Raw genomic sequence first — 25,285 nt, forward strand, 5'->3', positions numbered from 1 at the left:
CAACAATTTTACTTGTAGTTCCACGCTGTATGCTGAAGCTACCTGTTGTTTCTCATCTGTATACTGAACTGCAATCAAGTTACCTTGTCATCTGTGTGTCTTAATAAAGTCATTATAACCACTTACACTCTCTCCGTGGTCATACCTGGGAAATCCTGACACAAGTGATCCTTTTAGTCTAACAAGTTATATCATTTTTTTATGGTGTGAGCTGTTGATCTACTCGCAATGGCTCACTCTGAATACCCTCTATTCCCACTGTTGCTAAGCTTCCCCATGAAGACTCACACTGGAATTTGTCCCAGATGTTGCAAAGCAGCCAGATGTATTTTCCTGTTGGGCCTTCTGTCCCGACTGCTAGGCTCATGACTGAAATCACCTGTCGTTGCAGAGGGGCTAGCTCCTGATGGAGCAATCTGATTGGCCCTGTCTACTTAGGTAGGGCATTGCCTCCCTGCCCCTTATGCCATTGAACCTTGTTACCTGTTCCTTTGTTATATATTTGCCGTTTGATTACCTGTTGGCGACCACCTGCCTGTTCATGGATCTTCTCTGCTTGCTTGCCCATCTTGACCCTTGGTTTGTTTCTTGTTCATCCCAGCCCGCTACCCGTCTCAGCGTTTTGGCTTGTTGACGGTTATTCCTGTTCCTTACCCGGTGGTAGTAATTAATTCGGCTTTCACAATCCCGACAAAGGTTTCAACAACATAAAAAATGTGAATACTGTAAGGCTAACAATCAGTAAATACAGACTTGCCATATAATTGACATCCAACATTCCCCCCACACTTAATTGCTGGCAGGAGGAAAATGCAACTTTGTACAATGTCTCCATGAAGAAATGATGTCAGTTACAATGGTCACAGGGAGATTGCCGGTTTTAAAGCGGCAATGGCTGGAATCGCCGCCTGGATTACAATACAGGCGCTGGCCAGTCCTTTGATAGGTAATTATCAGCTAATGTAGGGGTGTGTGGAGCATTAACTTAACGGTAAGGGATAGTTAATTCGATTTTAATCTATTGGTGGGGTGATGGTGGGGTCAGTTTATTTGATGGTGAGGACTATTTAATTGGGAGGTGTTCATGGTAGTGCTTATTAATTTATGGTGGGGTGAATGGACTATTTATTTAATGGTGCGGCTTGAGGGCAAATAACTTAATGTGGGGATTAGTTTGAATAGAAAGAGGGCTTTTCATTTTAAAATACTATATGGATATTTTAAATCATAAAACATATTCATAGAAATTCAGCAATCAATCACTTTAAACTATATCAGATTGTTTTGTACTCACATTAATTATGATCTTGCATGTGTAACACCCCTTTTCCAGGCTCCTCTGGGAATTGATGTTAATGATATGGGTGTAGGATTTACTCTCACCTCTCTTATTCAGAACAGTGCCTTCACCCAAATTGACACATGGTTTTTCTCTGTACCATGCCCAAACCCTACAATACATGTAAATGCACAATAATACTATTAGCTTTTTTTTGGTGCGTACTGGTGGACTGTGATCCATCACAGTATATGGACTATATTTATATTTTACCATTTTAACAATCCACGATAAACATGAGACATCAATTATTGTAAGACTTTCCCTAAAACTGTGTTATATAAATTTCTATGGTGGCATATTTATTTTAGAGAAGGTCTTATGTTCATCTTTTCTATTTTACTAGGGGGTGGAAGAGGATCAAGGAGGGAGTTGTCAGACTGCTGAGACAGTTGTTGGCAAGCTGCTCAAGTATTTTGGAGGCAAAAGGGAGAAGAGAAATGGGGCAGTGGTTTGAGTATGAGGTTGGGTCAAGTTTGGGTTTTTTAAAAATGGGTGAGACAAGAGCATGTTTAAAGGATGAGGGGAATATTCCAGTTGAGATGGCAGATTGAAGAGGTGAGCAGGCAGTAGGGGAGAGGGAGCAAAGAAGGCAAAATGAGATGAGATCCAGGGGGCAGGTTGAGGGTGGAGAGAATAATATAAGAGAATGGACTTTGTCACTATTAGTGGGGCAGAAAGAGGACAAGAGGTGATGCCTAGAGGGAGAGAAGTGGGGAATGGTAGGGGTGGCAGAAGAGTGAGAGGAGGAGATTTTCTCAATTTTGGAAGTGAAAAAGGATATAAAGTTGGTGGCAGTAAGGGAGTTTGGGAGGGGGGACAAAGGAGTGTATGGAAAATAGGTGGCAGGGATTGGAGAACTGTGAAGAGATGAGAGACTTGAAGAAGGATTGTTTAGCGAGGGCAGAACAGTAAGATGAGTGGATGAACTTCAAATGAATGAAATCTGCAAAGAATGAGATTTCCTTGAGTGGCGTTCGGGTATACATGTGCATTTTTGAAAGAACCTGATAGATTTGGAGTGCCAAGGTTGAGGTATAGAGCGGCGAAAGTGTACAGAAGGGGCAGGGGCAGCAGAGTTAAGAGTGATGGTGAGGGTGTGGTTGTAGTGGGAGGCTGATTGGTTGGGGCAGGCCATGCTGGATGAGGGGTGAGCAGAGTTTCAAGCGAAGAGGCAAAAATAGCAGGATCACCACCATCAAGATTGCATCTGAAAAAAGGGTAGATTTGGGTGTGAGGAAGGGTACAAGAGATGAGGAGAAGGAGAAGAGATGGTGGTCAGAGAGTGGGAAGGGAGAGTTGGAAAAGTCAGAAAGATCACATTGATGGGAGAAGACAATACCAAGGGAGTGACCAAGGCGTTGGGTGGGGTAGGAGGTTCATTATAAAAGGCCAAAGGAGGAAGAAAGGGCAAGAAGTTTGATGGGCGCTGGGGAATTGGGACCACAAGGGCGGTAGATAACAGAGACATGAAGATGTATGCGGTGGCCCTCAAAGGAGGAGAATAAAAGGGAGTGCTCAGGGAGATGGCAAAAAAGGTAAAATTCGGGGAAAGAAGGATGACCACCCCACCACCTGGACACCTCTTTTCCTCTTGGAACTCTAAGCCCTTTTGTTTGGACTGATACTACAGGCTCCTTTCCTATCAATGACGGCAGGTATAGACAGATTCCTCATGAGTGGACTCTTGCTCTTCTTTCCCAATAACAAAGCCCTGCCACTTTAACTGGTGCTGCTTCCCCTTCAGTAATCAGGCTTTCCTCTCTGCACCACTCACCTCCTCCCCCAGGTGTATTCCACTGAGATCTATGGACAACTCTCTCCTTCTCCTCAATGGCGGGTGCTTTCTGGCACCAAAATAGGGCTTATAAGCTGGGGACCCTCACTCCCCCACATCTCCTCTAGCCACTGCTCCTGGGCGATATACTTTTCAATGTGCACTTGGGATGCTATTTTTCCCTAAACTCTCCCCCCTGGCTCCCATTCCTAGCTCCTGACAAAGTGGAGAACCAGTATATTCATTGATGCTACTTAAAGATAAGTGGATCCCACTATCATATTTTGGACATGTAAAATACGATGTTAGAAATTTAATATACTTGTGAAGTCAAACCTGGGGGTAAATGTATCGTCCTCCGATTTTTTCAACTCGCCGGAAATCGGCGACTTTGCATTGAAAATTTAAAGCGGCGATGGCTTGTAAAGACAAGTTTGCCTTTACAAGCCATCGCCGCTTTAAATTTTCAATGCAAAGTCGCCAATTTCCGGCGAGTTGAAAAAATCGGAGGACGATACATTTACCCCCTAATATGTATGTGTTCATTATAAATTGTTATTATTATGCTTTATTTATAAGGTATTGACATATTATGCACTGCTATACATTGAAGGAGATCATAACACAAACAAATTAAATACAATGACATGAAACATAAGAATGTAATGGCCCTGCCCAAATGACATTACAATTTAAGAGGTGTAAAGAACATTTGATACATAAAGTAGCAAATAACAATTGTAGCTGGTGGTGAGAAAAGTGTGTGTAAGGCAGAATCATTATCAGCCACAAATATTAAAGCAACCATTAACAACTGGCATTTCTGTGTAGCTACCAGTGGGGTGGCACAGTTGGAATGAGGGAGAGTGTGGAAAGCAGAAACATGAAAGATAAACCAACCACTGTATAAATCTTAAATTAATCCGTCTCTGGCAAGCATCGCTTTCCATCCCTATTTAGCTTAACTGAACCTTCTTCCACTTCTTGGTCTTTATGAGACTTTCACATTTGCGCCACATGTGCACTCATTTAGTTATTTACTAGCTCGGATGTGCTGTATGCCTGGTATTTTTCTTTGGTATCATGCTTGCCAGGGCCATAACTAGGGCTGACCGCCCAGGGCGCAATGCAGAAGGGGGCCGCAATTTCGGAATATTTTAGGTTAATTTGGTTAAAATTGAGGGCTAGGGGGGCGGCATTTGTCTTTCTTGTCCCAGGTGCTAGCATTCTAAGTTACGGCTCTGATGTTTGCTGCTGGAGCTAGGACACTTGTTCCCCATTTTTGTGGATGTTGTTGCAGGACTTTCTGTCACCAAATAGGCTGCATAGATCACCAAAGGAAGAAGATAGCAATGGCAGTTGATCTCTCTGGGTCTAGCAACTTAACTGATATATTGACTCTACTGATTATTTCAGTAGATCTTCAAAACAACCTTGTCATTGGTGTGATCCACTTGTACTTTTCCACTCCCTTTACAATCTGCTTTAACTGTTTTATAGTTGTAAGAAGATGATTATATGGCAGGTAAGGCACAGAGTTTATCTAAAGTGCTATTTTAGTGAGATTGATAAATATTACCAGGAAATATAAAAAGCAAATGTGACTATTGTATCCCTGCCCTCCTAATGGGGCTATTAGGAAAGTGAACACAATCATGAAGAGAAAAAAAGTAATTATGAACACCATGGATTTATTATCTTTTGGCTGTCTTACCTGATTGAATAATTAACAGTGATAGGATAGTTTATCCAGAATAAACACTATTATGAATTATTTCCTTTATGTTTTAGTTAAACACATATAATAGAAACCATTTTTTTGTGACCCTCCTTTAAAATTATAATTTGCACTTGTAGGACAACTACTTTAAAGGACAAAAACAACTTGCGTAATACATAAAACACAATAACTATTGATAACATACAAAATATAAGTAAATATTAATGACATGTTTTACATTGTATTTACATTTAATATCCAGTGTTCAAATTATCCCAATGATGACCAGAACATCCTGTCCTGCACCCCTGCCATGGCAAGGGTGAATCAGTCTGTCCTTAGGTGAATGTTCTATGTCAGCACAAAATACCGTTATATGTTAAAAATCCAGTGGAAAAAGAAATGACACAAATGTCTGCTATACAAATAGCATTCCCAAAACTCTATTCTCCTGCGTAAGAGTAGCACATTTATAAACTTTATTTGTACCTCATTTCTATATAACCTGCATTTTAGATTTAGTGGCCCTATAAGACATGTAGGACTCATTCTCAGGGGAATTAACTACTCTTTTAAGTCAAATTTCTCTGACTATTATAAAAATGACTAAAAATTAAAACATATCTGGAACAAATAATGAGAAGTATGTTTTGGTACAGCCAACCTTTCAGTGAAGCCCCTCTTAGAAATGCAGTGCCACTATCTAGGCTACATTATGCAATGTTTGCATATTCATATGCATTAACACAGGAGAGCTTCTTCTGCAAAGCTTTATATCTTTATTATCTCATTTGAGAATGTTTCACCTGAAGTGGGTGAAACATATTATGCAAGTCAATAGGTTTTCTTTAAGCTTTGTACTGGAACTTGCCCTATATATCTCCTTAAACAGTGCACTTTTTTCTTTCAACAAGTTAATGCTACAATATACCAGTAAAAGTTTAACACAATCCGATTAGCTGATGGGTTTTCACGCCTCCAAATCCTAATAAACTCTACTCTTATATAAGACCACAGCATACACAGTGTCTGAGTGACAATCGACAGCAAAAAGTCTACTGTTGGTTTAATGATAAGTATGATCTCTGCAACAAACGTTACATGTTCCTAGTGTGTGGAGACTGTGAGCAGCAACATGGCATTTCAGGAGATCCTGGAGAGAATAGGGGGCATGGGACGTTATCAGATCATACATGTCGTCCTGCTGTCCATGCCGGTGTTAATGTTAGCAAGCCACAATCTTATGCAGAACTTCACAGCAGCTATTCCGAAACATCGTTGTAGACTCAACGAATCAAGGGAGGATGGCAATTTTACAGGGATTTGGTTACATGCCTTTATTCCAGCGGGGTCTAATGGAAATCCCTCTAGCTGCTTGAGGTATACAGACCCCCAATTTAATTTACTCAATGATAATTCTACAAGCAACACTAGTGACATAGATACAGAGACGTGTGCAGATGGCTGGATCTACGATGACAGCGAGTTTTCTTCAACTATTATAAATCAGGTGTGAATATTTGAAATGTATTATTCTCTATCTCTTGTTCCGTCTGCCTTTATCTAACTCCCGCTATCTTTTACTCATAATCAGTGTTATTTACTAATCTGAAAGTGCTTAATAGCTTTTAACTTAATGTAATACCGCATACTTTACTGCATAAACAGAGACATCTAATCTGCAAATTTGTTTTTGTAAGTATTCCCGAAAACTGACATGTTGTTTTCCTTATTAACGATTTTGCCTGAGCCTTTGTTATATCAATTACTCACCAGAGTTAACAACATATTGTGAAAAGCGTGCATACAGATGGCTTCTGACACAGGTTTTTCTGAAGCACTTTGATGTTTATTTACTTGTCAGGATGGATAAACAGTCTTGGCAGTGTCTTCAGCAGTCAATCGAAACATTCACTGAAATAAACAGTCCCTTAGCCCTACACTCTGGCTATCACAGTTAGATCCCTAACTGGTCACTTTTTGGCAAAAGTCTCCTACACACAGATCAAACCCAACTTTTTAAGCTTCCTGTAAGGCATTGCTCTGGCTGACTCTTTAACTGATGATACCAGGTGCTCCACTTTGTCTCCTGGTGTGTGTGTGTGTGTGTGTGTGTGTGTGTGTGTGTGTGTGTGTGTGTGTGTATTTAACCCTCTCTGCACCTGTAGGCTGTGGTTTTCCATGGAAACCATCACTATTTCCTCTATTAGAAAGTGTCAAAGTGTTCCAATTGCCACATACCCCTCCCCTTACCGTCGTCCAGCTACCTGAAGTGGACTCCGCGGGGAGCGCAAAACTGCCCTTTTTGTCGCACAGCCATCACTTTGGCTTCATCAACCCCAGTGAAGTCAATACTGAGGGAGGTGCATTTTTATGGATGTGGGCATCTGCAGTTTTAAGTTTAGGTCCCAAGTCTAATCCACTCCTAAATGACCCCCACAAACATATGTGTGCGCAGTTTACAATATTAAAGGCACATGTACCTGCGGTATTAACAGCTGTTCAATTTTCCTTCTCTGAACAACCCCCACCCTATACAACAAATCACCTTTAATAAAGAAGTACGATACACATTCTGCTGGCCTGGTAGCTTTAACCAGATCATTAACTTTAACCACAGAACTAAATGCAGTTTCTAGGTTAGCATCATTATGTTGATCCCTAGCAAAGTCCTGCAATGAAATTAGTCTTGGAACTAGGAACCAGTTCTCAACTTCCTCTGCTGACCCCAAAGTCTCTATGAGAGTGTCACTGGTAAAGGATTGGCTCAATTTCCCCTTTTGTTTCCTTGGGTGAGACTTGGGACAATTAGCGGTCATGGACCTGTATTCAGCAACCATAGGCAACAGTTCTGTTGTCTCTTTTCCCAGGCCAAGTGAGAGTTGGACAGGTTCCTTTTAGATTGGACTTTCAGCAGGTCTGTCAGTAGCCGATATGTCCAGCCGGGTTCAGTCATTAAGAACCTCCTGGAACATGGAAAAGTCTCGCCCCAGGATAAGAGGGTATGGTAGTTTTGGGGTTATAGTTGCTACTACCTCAGCCATTTGGCCTTTTAGGGTAATTGGAAGAAGAGTCTGTTTTGTAATCCGCAGTAGCTCCATGAATGCACATCACCTTGCAGAACCACTTTTGGAACCAAAGAACTGGAGACTAATGTTAACTTGCTTTCTGAATCCACCTGGGACGAAACCGCATGCTTATTCACCAGGATAGTCACTTAGAATGCTGAAGGACTCCCCATGGAGGGAGACACAGTGCAGCAACTAGGAAAGGCTGACCTCCGCCGAGCCATAGTACAGTCCATTGGTTCCTGTTGCTTTGGACATTCAGCATGGATGTGCCAAGGTTCATTACATTCAAAACAAACAGGTGGAGAAACTTTTCTTACTGTCTCCACCAGCCGTGGTTGAGCAATAGCTGTGGATTCTCCTCTGGAGCCTCTGACATGTGTTGCAGTGCTGAGTAATGGTCTATCACCATAGCAAGTTCCTCATAAGACTGTGGATCCGCTTGTAGCACCTATCTCTGTAAGCTCCTTTCCAGCCCACGGACACAATGGTCAATTGTTAGTATCTCCACCATACTGCGAGGTTTATTGGTATTTGGCGCAACCAACTCTTTATCATTTTAGAGAGATCAGCCATCTGCGAGCGAACCAATTTTCCTGGAATACAACGCCAGTCATGGTAGCGCTGAGCTCTATCTGCTCCATTGACACCTATCCGGGTCAGGATTTCAGCCTTTACTCCCTGATAGACAGAAGCCTCATCAGATAAATCAACGTAAGCATGCTGAGCTTCACCGCTCAAATATGGTTCCTGGCGACCATTTTATTCTCATGGCGACTTTCTCAAAGACATTGTCTGAGGCGGTCATTTTCTGTAAGACAGGCACCTCAGACACATCATGCTTCTGCCTCACTTGTGCTAGCTCTTTATGCAAGAACTTGGTATTCTCTATCTGGGCATCTGCAACCTGTAGCAGTTGAGCCTGCTGTGTTTGTTGTGTAGCAGCTACAGCTAGTAATGCCTCCTGCTGTTCCTGCTGCCTAGTGGTCTCATTCACCGGAGCCCTCAAGAGTTCCTCCATATTGCTATTTTGGTGTGAAGGGAAATTAAACTTTGCTTCTCTAAGCATGAATTAAACAGACTTGTTTGTGGGAAAGGCTGTATGTCACTTGTAGTTCACAACAAACAACGATCAACCAATGAATTTCATAAACCTGCTTTGTGTTTAAGGTTTGAATCCCCTATAAACTCCACACATTTGCAGCAAAGATTTTGTAGTAAATAGTTTTACACATTTGCAAACAAACATTTGAAATAAGCAGGTTTTTGCAGTACTTGCAAGCAATGAAAAAAAACTTTATGCATTTGCTTTTGAGTTCAGAAATTGCAACACCTTTTGTATGCAGGAAACATACATTGTAGTCAGGAGGTTTTGCATAACTCACCACCGTGGATTTGTTGGATTGGGGGACAGCAATGATCTTGCTGTCTTTTGCACATCCCATGATGACACCACTTGTGAAAGAGTGCATACAGATGGCTCCTCACACAGGTTTTTCTGATGCGCTTTGATGTTTATTTACTTGTCAGGATGGATAAACCATAGTTGCCAACTCCCTCTTGGAGCGGAGATCTCCCTGCCGATTCCTGGGTGGCGTCACCATGTGGGTCGCGTCATTAGCCCCCGCTCCTCAGCTATCCATCACCATTTTCAGCCTACTGCAGCAAGGGGTGGGGCCACAATGATGCATTCCATGTGACCATGCCCCCAGGACCCTGTGAATCACTACTGTAAGCCCCGATCCCATCCACTTCACTAATGAAGTGGGTAGAATGCAAGAGGTTGCCCTGCTCTCCCGGGAGTCCGGGAGGTCTCCTAGAAATTCGGGAGTCTCAGGGACATTTCGGGAGAGTAGGCAACTAGGGGATAAACAGTCTTGGCAGTGTCTTCAGCAATCCAATGAAGCATTCACAGAAATAAACAGTCCCATAGCCCAAAACTCTGCTATCACCGTTAGATCCTAAATCGATTAGACCAATTGCTACACCTGGTGGTGAAGTATTGGACGATGTATGTGTGTGTGTGTGTGTGTGTGTGTGTGTGTGTGACTGTGGGAGTGCAAGAGTTAGTTCTTCTGACCAGAGCATCTTGGGGATCAGGTATTTCTTTCTAGATTCAAACTAGGTGGAGCAATGAGCCTTCTATTGCACCCAAATGTATACATTAGATGTTGTTTTGTGGAACAAGATATTTAAATGATCCCTAGGGGATGAATATTGTGTATTTTTGTGGATCGTTTCCAGAACAGTGATTGGACACAGAGCACCTCCTCCTGCATGCAAAATTTGGTCTGCTTCTTTCCACTTCACAGAAGGTACAAGTAACGAGACGTCAGCTTATACATTCAAGGAAACACATTTTTCACCATGCAGATGCATTTTTTTTGTAGGAAAGCACTTTTAAAAGCAATAGAGTGCCATTAAAATGTACAAATGTTACACAGAAAATAAACACTGTCTTGATGTCATCTTAATCACATGCCTTATTTAACACACGAATGAGACACAAATGAGTAAAGCAACAATCTAAAACCATTGAATAGATTCTACTATTTTACAAAAATAACAGCTTGTATTCATTTTGGCCCTGATTCGTTAAGGAAAGTTAAGCAAAAAATTGAGTAAGTTTTCTTACTCAAGTTTTCTGGACAAAACCATGTTGCAATGCAAGGGGTACAAATGATTTTAAATTTACTTCCCCCTCCAATGGAACATGGTTTTGCCTTACTTGCTTACTTTTGGTTAACTTTCCTTAATAAATCAGGCCCATTGTTCCATGTCTCATTCTCCTGATCTATTTAGTTGTTCCAAAGTCTCCTCTTATCCCTCCATACTTTCTTGCAGTGGGATCTGGTCTGCAGTCATCGCAAAATGAGACAGCTGGCTCAGTCCATTTACATGGCAGGTGTGCTGGTTGGGTCCATTGTGTTTGGGGGTCTATCAGACAAGTAAGATTTTGCGAAATCGAACTAAGGTTTTACTGTATCAATAGTTTTTGTTTACCACATGCCTATGTACAACTGCACATCTATAGCTTCAAAAATGTATCTGTAAGTTTGGATCATTTTCTGCTGACATAAAAATGATAACAAAAAATGTAATTTTAATGTCAGGTAGAAATAAATATTATTGCAAAGGGCCGGGGACGGAGGGGGGAGGCGGGAGGTCAGAGAAGCATGTCCTGCATTGTCAGTGTCTCTTCTACTTCAGAAGAGATACTTTATCTCTGTATACATGGGGAATCTCTATTTTTATATGACATGATCAATTTATGACTCTCAAATCATGATTATCATTTCCTTTATTTATAAGAGATCATCATATAACGTGGAGCTGTACAATAAGAGGATCATGTTATCATGCAATTCCTATATGACTATGTCACTTGTAGGAGGTCCTTCAAAAACTTCCTCAAAATTCACCTCTTCATGCTTGCTTACCCTATTCCCTCCTTTACACTCATGTCTATTCCCTCTTCTTCCTCCGTCCACCACATCCACTCATGTCCTTTTGCTCCTACTGTCTCTCATTACCGCTCTCTCTTGAAATGTAATCTCTCTTGGACAAGGTCTACTCTACCCTATATCTCATGTTCATCTACCTTGTACAAATTATTTGCTGTATGCTTACTGCCGTGTATGGAAATCGTACATCTCTTCATTTAGCTGTAATTGTTAGCAGGGCTGCCATCAGAAACTGTGGGGCCCAATACAAATTAATCTGGCAGCACCCTCCTTACAATACATGCCCCCTTCCCTCTTGACAATACATGCCCCACTCAATCCAGGGCCCTCTTAACAACATTTGGGGCCCCCGGGCAAAGCAGTGCACCGGGGGCCCCTATATATATATATATATAAAAAAAAAAGATTATATATATATATGGGCCCTGCAGCCCAGGGGGCCCGTCAGAGGCAGCTAAAAAAAAAGTTCCTGAAAAAAAGAAGAAGAAAATACCTACCTTGCTCTCAGCTGCCGATCCGGCTCCCTCCCTCTTCTCCTCCTCCGTGCTGCGCTCCGCAATGGATGTCGGGTGGGCGTGATGATGTCACGCCCGACATGAACTGCGAGCACCGCACGGAGGAGGAGACCAGGGAGGGAGCTGGATCGCCAGCTGAGAGCAAGGTAAGTATTTTCTTCTTCTTTTTTTCAGGAACTTTTTTTTTTTTTAGCTGCCTCTGACGGGCCCCCTGGGCGGCAGGGACCCCGAGCACCTGCCCATCGTGCCCTATGGAAGAGACAGCCCTGACTCAATCTGCACCATACATGCCTCCCTCCCTATTCACCGTACATGTCTCACTGCTTCTTCACTGTAATTGCCTCCCTCTCTCTTCTCTGTAAATGCCCCCCTCCCTCTTCACTGTACATGCCCCTCTTCCTCTTCACTGTACATGCCCCTCCCTCGTCACCATAAATGCTCATCTCCCTCTTCACAATACATGCCCCCCTCCCTCTTCACAATGCACAACCCCTCTTCACAATTCAAGGTCCCCTCCCTCTGCACAATACATGTAATTGTTAGCAGGGCTGCCATCAGAAACTGTGGGGCCCAGTACAAATTAATCTGGCAGCACCCTCCTTGTTACAATACATGCCCCCTTCCCTCGTGACAATACATGCCCCACTCAATCTGCACCATACATGCCTCCCTCTCTATTCACCGTACATGTCTCCCTGTCTCTTCACTGTAATTGCCTCCCTCTCTCTTCTCCGTAAATGCCCCCCTCCCTCTTCACTGTACATGCCCCTCCCTCGTCACCATAAATGCTCCCCTCCCTCTTCACAATACATGCCCCCCTCCCTCTTCACAATGCACGACCCCTCTTCACAATTATTCAAGGTCCGCTCCCTCTGCACAATACATTCATTCCTCTTCACAATACATTCCCCATTCTTCACAATACATGTCCCCTCTCTTCAAAACACATGCCGCCCTCCCTCTTTACAATACATGTCCCCAATTCACTTATTCTGTTAACCCTTGCATATAAGATTTAATGACTGTACACTACAATGACTACCTGTTTGTGTCCATTTATTTTTTAACCTTCATATGTGCTTATCACAATGTCTATGTAGCTCTTGATTCGCTAGTTTCAGCTGTAGAACCCTGGGAACCCTGTCTGGTTTGTCCTTTGCCCATAACAACTCTAATAGAGGCTTATTTAGAGTTGCATGTATATCTGTTTTTTGAAAAAATTATGCACATTTCCATATTGTGCGTGAGCACCACAAATGCACATCTATATGTAGACTTTTGCATACAAATGTCAAATGTTTCCTTATGCCTTGAGAACTGGGCAAATACATTAAAAGTGTGTTCACATAACTGCGACACACGGAACCATGGACAAATCTGCAAATACGCCTTTTAGGAGGCTTATCTCTTGTGGGTGCTGGTGCATCTATTCGCAATGACGTTAATAACTATCTGTAGCACTATCTGAATCTGATTGACTGATTGTGTATTGACCCCTCCAGATAATACCACTTAATTCACTAGAGATGTGGCTATATTAAATGAACTTGCGTCCGTCTATTAACATTATTTAATTGATATTTTCACTTACACTATGGCAGGAAAGAAGATTCCAACTTATTTTTTAAAAGGAAAAACAACAGCCCAAAAAAAGGCATATTTATTATATGATATAAACTTAGGGTCTAAGTGGAAAAGGGATGGTATATGAATGGGCATGAGGATTGTTTGACAGGGAAATAACAATAACAAATTTAAATACAATATATTTCCCAAGCAGTAATTCAAAAGACATACGCTGCACACAGTCAAACATTGCTGCTTCCCCCTAACAAGGCCTTGCTAAGCAATTGTTTGATGAGGTGCACAAAGTTGGGGCTCCGTGCAGACATTGAATATGAATGTGCTAGGGGGCATTGGATCAATGTTCCTGCACAGAATAGGTCAACAACATTAATGACAGGTTCAATCATAGAATACCTCAGATGCTATCCTTCTCCCTCCCTCTTGACTGTTGCAGCACTCAGCAGTAGTGTCTGCAGCAGGAGTCCTTACTGATGTGTGTAGTCACCCGGCCTACCTAGGACACTGGCTCCTCCAGCACCTCCTCTGCTCTTACTGGCTGGTCTCCAAAAAAGCAACCTCCTCCTTTTGTGTTACTCTGGGGGATGCTGCCCAAGAGGATAATGTAAACTGCAGTTTTCTTCTGTAACACGATCTAACACAGTCTGTGCTGTATCCAGCATGGAGCAGATCAAGGGGTAAATATATGAATCTCCGGATTCTTCATCTCCGGCGTGTTCAGCCTCTTCAGCGCTTAAATTTAAAGCGGCGCTGCATTGTAAAGGGAAGTTTCCCTTTACAATGCAGCGCCGCTTTAAATTTAAGCGCTGAAGAGGCTGAACACGCCAGAGATGAAGAATCCGGAGATTCATACATTTACCCCCAAGTGTACATTACACCCGACCCCTGTCGAGTCCAAAAAAAATTTGTTCGTACTTGATGGATGTTACCATTTGTTGAAAAGCAAGTGATATACATTTGTATTCTTGCTCCATACAATCCTCCCACCCCCTTCTACAAGGTGTGAAAGGGGCAATCAAAATGGGCCTAGCCTCCCAAATGGTAATCCAGGGGCACTTCAGTGTTTCCCTTGGGCCAAGGCAAATAATATGCCGTAGGCAGCAGAAGGCATAACATGTCTACTGGAATTGGATCCACAACCAGTCCTTCCATGAGAATTTCCACTTTCAGGATCTCGACAGGAAAAAGCAACTCTTTTCCTTGTTCCAGCTAGTTCCATTATTCTCTCTACAGCTTCTCCTCTTTCAACTGCCAATATTACCTCAGGAAACTCCTAATTCAGCCAATTTAAGCTGCCACTCAAACGCTGCATCAAGGTCATTTTCATCATCAGGTTAAGCCCTCTCTGCCTTATTATTATTATCATAGATTTGTAAGGCACCACAGTGCTCCGCAGCACCGCACAGTAGTGAAGACAGTACATACATAAAACGGACATACAAGGTAGACAAAATAAACGCAGATATGAAAACAAACGATATGATGGACTTTGCTTATTAGAGACCTTGCATTCTAAGTGGAAGAGGGCACAGCTGAAACAAGAGGAGCAAATGTGGCTCAGAGAGGAGATGGGGACAGTTGTGAGGGTGCATTAGTGTGAATAGTGTTATTGGGGATAAGGACACCTCTAAAAAAGAGATCGGTTTTCAATGAGCACCTTTCAAACTATGGAGGGCCAATCAGAAGGGGGAGGAGGCCACACCCCCAGAACATTACAGGAGACTGCAGTCATGTGATTTCAATCTCAAACGCGCGCATTGGCTGCCTGTCAATAGCCGAGGTGGGAGACTGCAGAAGCATCCCAACTGCCTAGGAAACAGCTAGGACCTAGAGGGGGGGTAGCTGCACCCTGACTGCCTAGGCAGCAGCCGCTACAGAAGTATGAGCCGCTGCTGCAGCTTAGGTAAGATTTGGACCCTTGGACTAGCTTGGCGACTCTTAACAGTACCCCTCACTCCTTGAGGAGGGTTCCTTAACCCTGTATCCTATAATCCTATATCCTGGTTTGTTCAGGAATTGTTTGAAGAATTATTTGTTTAGTCTTTCAGCATGTAAATAATGACAAGCATTGTTATATGAAAATTCCGCCCGTTAGCAATTCTGCATAGTTATTATGGAATTTGGAGACATAACATCAGAGAAACTGTTCCAGAGACTGATTGACTCTCTCCATCTGACTATTAGATTGCAGATGGTAAACAGAGGATAGACTGACTTTGATACCAAGCCTGGCGCTAAAAGATCTTCAAAACTGTATGAAAACTGGGACCCTTTGTCGGAGACAATGTCAGCAGGCAACCCATGGTGTCGGAATATATTTTAGACAAATAAAGAGGCCAGTGCTCAGGAACTCAGTAGCTTGACAAGAGTGATAAAGTGGGCCATCTTGCTAAGCAATCTACCATCACCCAAATAGTATTGTGACCAGTGGCACATGGTAATTCCACAATAAAGTCCTTTGAGGCCAAGGTCTGTCAGGAATATGTTGAGGCATCAACTGACCAGAAGGGATGCTTCTGGAAGATTTATTTCTCGCATGAGTGAACAAATTCTTTGACATCAAAAGTCACAGAGAGCCACCAAACAGAACGGGACAGAATTTACAGTCTTTGGGTGCCCTGATATCCTTCAAGCATGGAGTTCAGACAGGACTGCATTTTTGAGTTGATCCGAAATATACAATTGATTAGCAGGAGTTTCAGGTGGAGCTTGATTCTGTAGTTGCCTATGTTGAGACCCATGATCTTGAGCTAGACTAGTAAAAATGGAATATGTTGAGATAATGGGCAATGATTTGGAAGTTAAATGATGTTGAGGAAGGAAGCTGCGAGACAGGGTGTCAGCTTTAGTATTCCTGAACCAGCTCCGATAGCAACGATAAAATTAAATCGGCTGAAAACTAAGGGCCATCGTGTTTGTCTGGAACTGAGTTTTTTGGCGTACTGTAGAGAAGATTTTTATGGTCAGTTAACACGGTGATGGTGTGAGTAGCACCTTCCAACCAGTGTCTTTATTCTTCAAAGGCTGCACGTACATCAAGCATACGCACGTCAATACTCAACAAGGAGCAGAGGTAAAGATATGTCTGTTGATGAATACAGGTCCAGGTCCACTCTGCTCTAACAGACAATACACTGCAGGAGATATCCAATACATATATGTAGAATATGAAATCACAAAAGAAACAGAAATAAAACCTATTCAATACATGTCACCTGTTAATAATATAGGGCCTGATTCATTAAGGTACTTAGGCAAGAAATTTCTTACTTAAGTCTCCTGAACAAAACCATGGGGTGAAAATTAGTTTTCTATTTTGTACATAAGTTAAATAGTGTCTGTTGTTTTCATGTAGCCCATAAATATCAACTTAAAATTTCAGTGTACAAATAAGCTAGCAAGTATTTGCATGCTACATGAAAAAACAGCCAGTATTTAATTATGTGCAAAATAGAAAACTAATTTTCACCCCTTGCATTTTAACATGGTTTTGGACAGGAGACGTAAGTAAGAAATTTCTTGCCTAAGTTCCTTAATGAATCAGGCCCATAGTCATTAATGTCAAAACAATGAAAAATAAAAAAGTTTTTTTCCTGTTTTATTCTTCCATAAAATAAATTTATTAGGGTGTTCTTAATGTCTACTGTACATAAAATGCATTTTTATAGTTGATGCTGATTGCAAACACATGTTCTAACTTGCATACGTGACCGTCATCACTATCACTCGGCACTTACACCAGACTTGTAGCTGGTGCAAGCGGTACAAATGAAAATCACGTACCTTAGAGATGCCCACAGCTTGAAATCGGACGCTGCTACGTGCACTCAAGCTTGGCACGCCTTTATCGTACATTAACTACGTGCATAGTGCATATGACAAGTCCCCTCCCTGTTCTGCCAATGGAATTGTAGACTGTAGTAACTAGAGATGGGCAGGCTCGGTTCCCCGAGAACCGAACCCACCCGAACTTTGCCTATCCGAGTACCGAGCCGAGCAGGCTCAGTACTCTCCCGCCCGCTCGGAATCCAAATCGAGGCCGAACGTCATCGTGACGTCGTCGGATCTCGGGGCTCAGTTCTCGCGATATTTGAAAATTATAAATATCTGCCTCCACAGCAATCCATCGCCATTTGACAGAGGGAGAGAGCAGGGTGTAGTCACAGGCTGATTAGAGCAGGGACAGAGAATACAATTCTGATTATAATTCTGATTACAATTCTGATAACAATTGATAGAGAAGAGAGGAGGATAGAGGAGTCTTTTTTTTTTTTCAATATTTGGCACTACAAGTGCTTTGGGGTGTCCTCCATTCTTTTGCATTAATATTTCTGGCTTTCAAAAGTCCTATTTGTCAGCAGACTTAAAATATAATATTTAGCACTCCCAAGTGCTTTCAGGGCGTCCCCCATTCTTTTGCATTAATATTTCTGGCTGTCAAAAGTCCTATTTGCCAGCAGACTTAAAATATAATATTTAGCACTCCCAACTGCTTTTGGGGTGTCCCCCATTCTTTTGCATTAATATTTCTGGCTGTCAAATGTCCTATTTGTCAGCAGACTTAAAATATAATATTTAGCACTCCCAGGTGCTTTTAGGGTGTCCTCCATTCTTTTGCATTAATATTTCTGGCTGTCAAAAGTCCTATTTGTCAGCAGACTTAAAATATAATATTTAGCACTCCCAAGTGCTTTTAGGGTGTCCTCCATTCTTTTGCATTAATATTTCTGGCTGTCAAATGTCATATTTGTCAGCAGTATCTAAAACAAGTGCGTTGGGCTCATAATGCATTCTAAGCAGTCCACATATGAGCAGAATCAGCAACCAGGTTCTGTCACCAGTCCTGATAGTAGTGTTCCCAGTACGTCATCTGGCAAAGGCGATGTCAAACTACAGTCTTTTGAAATCGGTCAAAAAAACACACACACAAATTTTTTTTACCGTGTTGAAGCGCAAAAGAAGTGTAACTGAGGAAAAGTTAACTGCCGATGAAAAAACATTATCAAAATGCCATTCTACACACGCAGTGGCAAAGAAAGAATGAGGCCTTGGCCTTTCTTTCTTTTAGTGGCAGATCAAAAAATGTTACTGAGCCTTTTTCTTGTACGGACACTCGTGACAAAGCAAGACCAAGTAATTTGGAGTCTAAAAGTGGTGCACAAGTACTGTTTCGCGTGAAAGCCGAGCTGCAAGAAAACAGTAAGGCATTAGAGGATAATGTATGCTCTGAATCAGAAATGACACCAATCCCTGGGGAGAGTCCATCCACCAGTGGTATGTCTAATCGTGAGCATTCTGTTAGTGACAGTGTACCCATAAAGAAGGTTCCTTTCAGCAGTTCTGCTGATGTGTGCCTGAACAGCCCGAGTGTAGCCGGTGATACACCAATTGAGGATGCCACTTTGTAATTAGAAGAGGATGAGGGGGAGATTTGTGAAGGCGATGAGGGCACTAATGATGATGTTGATGATTATGATGCAGACAGATACCAAATTGCCTTTCTCAATTTCTATTTATATTCTAGACTCTATAACGGCTGAATAGTTTTCTATTTTACTCCTAGTGGAGAGGGGGTTTGATGCAGACAGATACCAAACTACCTTGGTTCATTTATTTTTACTTTCTAATTCCACAGTCTATGCAGGCTGCTTTTTTTCTATTCAACTACAAGTGGAGGGTGTAATATACACCCAAACACGATGGCTGCATTGCCAATAGGCAAAGATGAAGAGGAAGACAACCAGGTTTGTGTGGAGAATTAAGGACGGCCTACCAGGGATTAAACTGTTTTCTTCCTAATTTATTAGCTTTAGAATTACCTCACTTATCCAAGAAACAGGTGGATCACTAAATTAGGTTATTTTATGCCCAAAAACATTGATTTTTAATCAAAATAGCAAAACCAAACAAAACCAAAACCAAAACACGCAAGGGCGGTTTTGCAAAACCAAAACCAAAACACAAAGGTAATCCAGATCCAAAAACAAAACCAAAACACGGGGGTCAGTGAGCATCTCTAATAGTAACTGTCAAAAATTAATTGGATGTTGCTGTTGCGCAGTACGATTTTACACAAAATACGGCATATATCAGCATTTACGTGCCTTAATTAATCAGGCCCCATGGTTCCATTTAAGTTAGAAGATTGCACTTGTCACTGTATTGTCACTGTATTTTCAATGAGTAAAAGGAGGAAGCACCTACAAACATTTTTTCAGTCCCACCCACATAACACTCCATATAAGAGATATTCATATCTTTATAAATATACACTCATTATCATTATAAATATACACTGTAGCATACATTGCTTTTAGCAGAGCAATTTATTTCTTATACAGGTCACTGACTAGGCATATAAGTAGGACTTTTCCATAAATATGGCAGTGTGCATTATTGCAAACTTTGAACCTTCTTATGTAATAAAAGATGATCACTAAAAAAATATTCTTTACTTTTAACCTCAGGTTTGGACGCAGACCGTTGTATATCTGGTCAAATCTTCAGATGTCTGTCACTGGAATATGTGCAGCATTTGCACCTAACTACACCCTGTACTGTGTGTTTCGTTTCCTGACTGGGTTATCTCTTTCTGGCATTGTTCTCAATTCCTACTCTCTGGGTAAGTATAAAACCCATAATACTTTTGTATGAAGATGGATACATATATGGATAGATTCTCCTGCCCCTATGTTTGAATCCACCAATCTGAAGTCTGTACATTTCTGTTACCTAGGAGACTGCAAAACATTTATATAAACTGTGTATTTAAACTGTCAAAGAGTGATGGAACATAAAAAATCACCACGCACTTAACTATTTTTTTAATTGTTTGTTATATAGGTTTAGTTACGTATAAACACATTAGTGATACTATTTAGCTTTTATCCATGTTAATGTCTAAAAGTGGCTTTACTTGTTCTTTAACAGTATGATTTCTCTTTAGTTGTGGAATGGATTCCAACAGAATATCGGGCCCTCACCAACACAGCCACTGGGTACTGTTACACATTTGGTCAGCTGATCTTGGTGGGACTGGCTTATCTGATCCAGGACTGGCGCATGCTGCAGTTGGCTGCATCTCTTCCCTTCTTCATCTTCTTTTTATATACATGGTATTGTATATCTTTGTTCCTCACCATTCTTCCTACTACAGCATCTCTCTATAATATCTAAGTAACAATAATTTATGGGATAATATAGTGTCAATTATTAGACAATTAAAAAATTACTAAGCCAATATAAAGGTACAATGCCGATAAGACAAGCATAGTTATATTGGATAGAGGATACCAAGGTAATTCCACATATTGTAATCATTGTAACCCAACATAAAAAAAATGATATTGATTATACTGATAAATTATGTTATTAGCAATGGTTTATTGTGATGTCAAAACATATTATTGATAATATACAAAGCTAACTTTTTTGGTTTCAATGCTACCGAGTATTGAACAGACCTATTGTCCAGTTATCAGGTAAGAGTAGAGCAATATTTTCAAAACAGTGGTGCAAATAAACTGCCTGATTCCATCTTTGGACGCAGAATTTCCCATGTTTTCCAGACGAATTTGGCCTTAAGGGTTCCGTGCAGATTTTCCCCTATCATTTTTCTCCACCCAGGATCCCCCAATCATTTTTGTTCCACATGAACTTCTCCTTTATTACACCCCAATCATATCACAAAGCAGAATAAAATGACCCATTGTGGTCCCAGCTCTATTTGTAAAATATAAATTCCTCACAATGCAGACTTTACAAATACTGTGTAAAACAATCATTCTGTGAAGTGGCAAACCAAAAAAGGAACTTGAAGATAGCTGTAAAATTTAGCCATAACGTCATTTATCTTTAGGTAAGAACCAATAAAAGGCTTGTAATATTTGGCCTGGGAAGCTGGTACATATGGTACAAAAGGACTGTAATTAATTGACATTAACAGCCCATTCCTTGTACAGCTGGCAGTAGGAATAAAGCCATGTGAGTTTCTATTTCCTTGGTGGAGACGTTTGTTATGTGATTGGTGATATTGGGCAAATAAATTAACTCAAAATGCCATTTAATGCAATGTGGGCCTATGAGCATGGCCAGGATGATCACACTGAAGCAGCGACTATTCATGGGTGTTGTCAGGTAGTCCAGGGACATGGGAATTACAGTCCTGCTTCTCATCTTTGGGAAAGTGGTAAGAATTAGTAATGACTTTATCTGGCCATCATCATGCAAGTCCTGTGTTGCCACAATGTATCATCGGAGTAAAAGCCTATTGAACACCAACAGCTTAAATTAAGGCCTCATAATTATATATGGTATAAAAAAACTGCTAACAACCTTATTAATTCCAGTATTGGGTCCATATTTGTATAATCTACAACAAACAGTATTTTATGCTTTTAATATGTTTTCCTAATAAATAGTACATATCATTTAATGCTTATTGATGTATTGTGATTACCAGTATTCAATAGAAACACTGTATGGTATGAAACATATATGCCTATATACAATCAGAGTTTGGTGACTTGGTACTTGCAATTCCCTTCAAATTTTGCACAAGAGGCTGGGGCTATCTTACTATTATTAATTTTTTTTCCAAGTAAATTTTATTATTGTTCACAAGTTAATGTGTAGATAACAAACATTGCATTGTGTTCATTTGAAATTATTACATATATATAAAAATATGGGGAGTCTGCGCTTCCCAAGTGGAGAGAAAATAGGCTGCCGGGGAGATAAAAGAGGGGACAGTCCCGCACCCCTAATTGGACTAAACAACAAATTAATCTCCCAGCGCAAAGAGAGAGGGGTAGAATGTGGTATTAATTGCACTATAACAGAAAATAAATGCAAAATATTTAATATAATACAAAAGAGTCGAACCATTATTAACAATCTCAGGTGTTATCAACATTATAACTTGTTTATTTCGGATCACAGGTAGGTGGTGGGAAAGTTAGGAATGGAATGTCAAATGGACGGGGGTTTACTACTATATGTCAAATATACTAAAAAGAATGATGAAGTTAGCAGATAATGGCCCTAAATGTGAGAGGACTAAATATCATATATATAGAAGAGTTTGAAGGAATTTTATTTCACTCTGACTGAAATTGAAGACTTAGCTAAATTAGATTTGATTTTTGACATTCCAGAGTCTTCCTCTTGTTCTTTACCCAGACCAGCTCATGAGGATCTTTGGTTGTTAGATTGTGATTATTGAGCAATTGATACAAAGTAGATATTAGACCTTTTGCTGAGGGGGAATCGCAATACGAACATTCGAGGGGGGGGCGTTGATCCAATGGAGGTGGAATTGAAAGGCAGTTAAAAAAATGTCTAATTTTGAGGTATTGTTAGAAGATTTTGTGCAGTAAGCCTAATCTTATGTTAAGTTTCGAGAATGTAGCGAAAAGACGCAATGGGGCTTCATCCCAGACGAAGCGTAAATTGTGTCGAGTCCAGTGGTGGAACATTTTGTGATCCTGGCCTGGCGAATTCTACATTATTCCACAGAGGTACTAATAGAGCGTATTTGGAGCGTAAGTTATATGTTTGAGTTATATGATCCCATATCGATGTGGAGAATATTGCTGCAGGGATTTGAGCCAAACATCTGGTCCTGGTCTTGTGGTGAGACCCATAGCAGGGAATATGGGGAATATACTTGTAATAGGTCAGATTTTATTTGGGTCCAAACCCTTTAGTGAGGTGGTGAATGCCAAAGAATACATTCGACAAGGTGTGTATCTTGGTAATGTTTTAGTATGTTTGATAGTCTCAGACCACCTGACGTCTGATGTTTTAAAAGAATATGCATCCATACTCTAGGTTTGTGGCCTGTCCACCATACAAACTAGGAGAGCGTTTGCTGTAAGTGTTTGAGGAAATGTGTTGAAACCTGAATTGGGAGTGTCTGCCATAAGTATAAGAGTCGGGGTAGATCATTCATTTTAACTGGAGATGCTCAGGCTCGGTTTTCCGAAAACCGAACCCCCCCGAACATCGCCTATCCGAATACAGATCCAAAATCAAAAGGTGTGAGGGCAGTTTTGCCAAAACCAAAACAAAAAGTTGATACAGATCCAAAACCAAAACACAGGGGTCAGTGAACATCCCTAATTTTAACAGATGCTTTGCAGTCTGCTGCCTGTGTGTTATATCCGATTTAATTGAATTAATCAGCCTTGAAAATTTGGCCTCATAGAGTTGTGAGTAAATATGGTAAAATTTACCTCAAGATATTTAATTTTTTTGTGGTGTCAGTGGAAATTATAGTTGGCCTTAAGGTTTTGGGCATTATGGGGTATATTGAGATTGAGTATTTCGGCTTTTTTCACATGTATTTTATAGTTAGAAAGAGAGCCGTATTCAGTTATTTCTTTAAGGAGATTAGGTAATGTAATGTAGGGTTTGGTAATAGATAAAATAATGAAATCGGCATATAGGGCAATTTTGTGGTCTCTAGGGCTTGTGGGTATACCAGTGATATCAGGATAATTTCTTATTCATGCTACTAGAGGTTTCATGATGAGAGCAAAAAGTAAAGGTGACAGCAGTCAGCCTTGTCTTGTTCTACTACATATGTCGAAGGGGGTGGACGTGAATCTGTTGGCTAATACTGTGGCTGTTGGGTTGTTATATAGAGCATACAAGAGTGTGTTGCATAAAAGGCCAGGCAACTCTATTGAATGCCTTTTTAGCAGCCAATAGGACCACTAGAGCAGGGAGAGCTGTCCTGCTTTCTACATGGAGCAGATTGATTATTCTCCTGGTGCTATTGGAGGTGTGTATACCAGGGACAAAGCCAACCTGCTCGGGATGTGCCAAGGAGGGTAATGCTGAACCCAATCTATTTGCCAATAATTTTGCAAAAAGGCTTGGGGATAACTACTATCCACTCTCCAGTGGTGGCCCTATCAAATTTGCCTTCTGCCAATAACCAGTCAACCAGTCCCGTGAGCATGGGAATCAGCTGTCAACTTAATTTTTTGTAGAATAGTGCGGTGAATCCATCAGGTCCAGGGGCATACTGACCTTTTAATGCCTTGATGTCTTCAGAGATCTCCTCTGAGGTGATTTCTGTCTTGAGTGTAGCCAATTGTACTCTTGTAAGTTTAGGGAGGTGGCATGATTGAAGGTAGCTCTTTATGCTATGTTTAACTAAATTTGGGTCATCTATTGCCGGTTGCAGATTGTAGAGGGAAACATAATAATCTTAAAATCTCTGTATTATTTTTTGGGGTCATAGAGAAGAAAACCAGTGGGGGTTTTCAGCAACTTAATTCTATTACGAGTACGTTGAGCTCTGAGCTTACGTGCTAGGATGGTGTCATCTTTGACGCCTTTTTCGTAGAATTTTTGTTGGACCCATAGTAGTGCTTTATCTGCTTTTTTTTATACCATTTGATTTAATTGTAATTTAAGCAAAAGAATCTTTATGTATAAGCGTTTCTTGGGGTGAGTTTGATGGTGTGTTGTTGTCTGTGGTATTCTGAGATATTTTATGCACTCCCTCTCTCTGATTTTCTTTGTGTCACAGACATTCATCATCATCATCATCATTTACTTATATAGCGCCAACATATTCCGTAGCACTTTACAATTGGGAACAAACAATAAACAAACTGGGTAAAACAGACAAAGAGGTGAGAAGGCCCTGCTCGCAAGCTTACAATTTATGGGACAATGGGAGTTTGACACATGAGGTTAAGTCTACATTTTGCATTTCGGCCCAGCCAGACTGCAAAGGTAAAAGTGACTCATAAGCTAAATGATCCTGTCACACAACAATGTTGGTCATGGGGTAGTTGTCTTG

General features: G+C 41.0%; 1 protein-coding gene across 1 annotated transcript in view; it reads left to right on the top strand.

Moving 5' to 3' along the window:
- Nucleotides 1–5,971: 5,971 nt before the first annotated feature.
- LOC142103355 (solute carrier family 22 member 6-B-like) overlaps nucleotides 5,972–25,285 on the top strand; it is a 33,973-nt gene continuing 14,659 nt past the window's right edge. Inside the window, exons 1-4 of the mRNA XM_075187417.1 lie at nucleotides 5,972–6,346; nucleotides 10,749–10,852; nucleotides 19,935–20,089; nucleotides 20,414–20,582. Of these exons, the coding sequence (XP_075043518.1) occupies nucleotides 5,972–6,346; nucleotides 10,749–10,852; nucleotides 19,935–20,089; nucleotides 20,414–20,582 (803 nt within the window). The remainder of the gene's footprint in view (nucleotides 6,347–10,748; nucleotides 10,853–19,934; nucleotides 20,090–20,413; nucleotides 20,583–25,285) is intronic.

The sequence above is a fragment of the Mixophyes fleayi genome, chromosome 10, assembly GCF_038048845.1.
Source record: "Mixophyes fleayi isolate aMixFle1 chromosome 10, aMixFle1.hap1, whole genome shotgun sequence".
Classification (NCBI taxonomy): Eukaryota; Metazoa; Chordata; class Amphibia; order Anura; family Limnodynastidae; genus Mixophyes; species Mixophyes fleayi.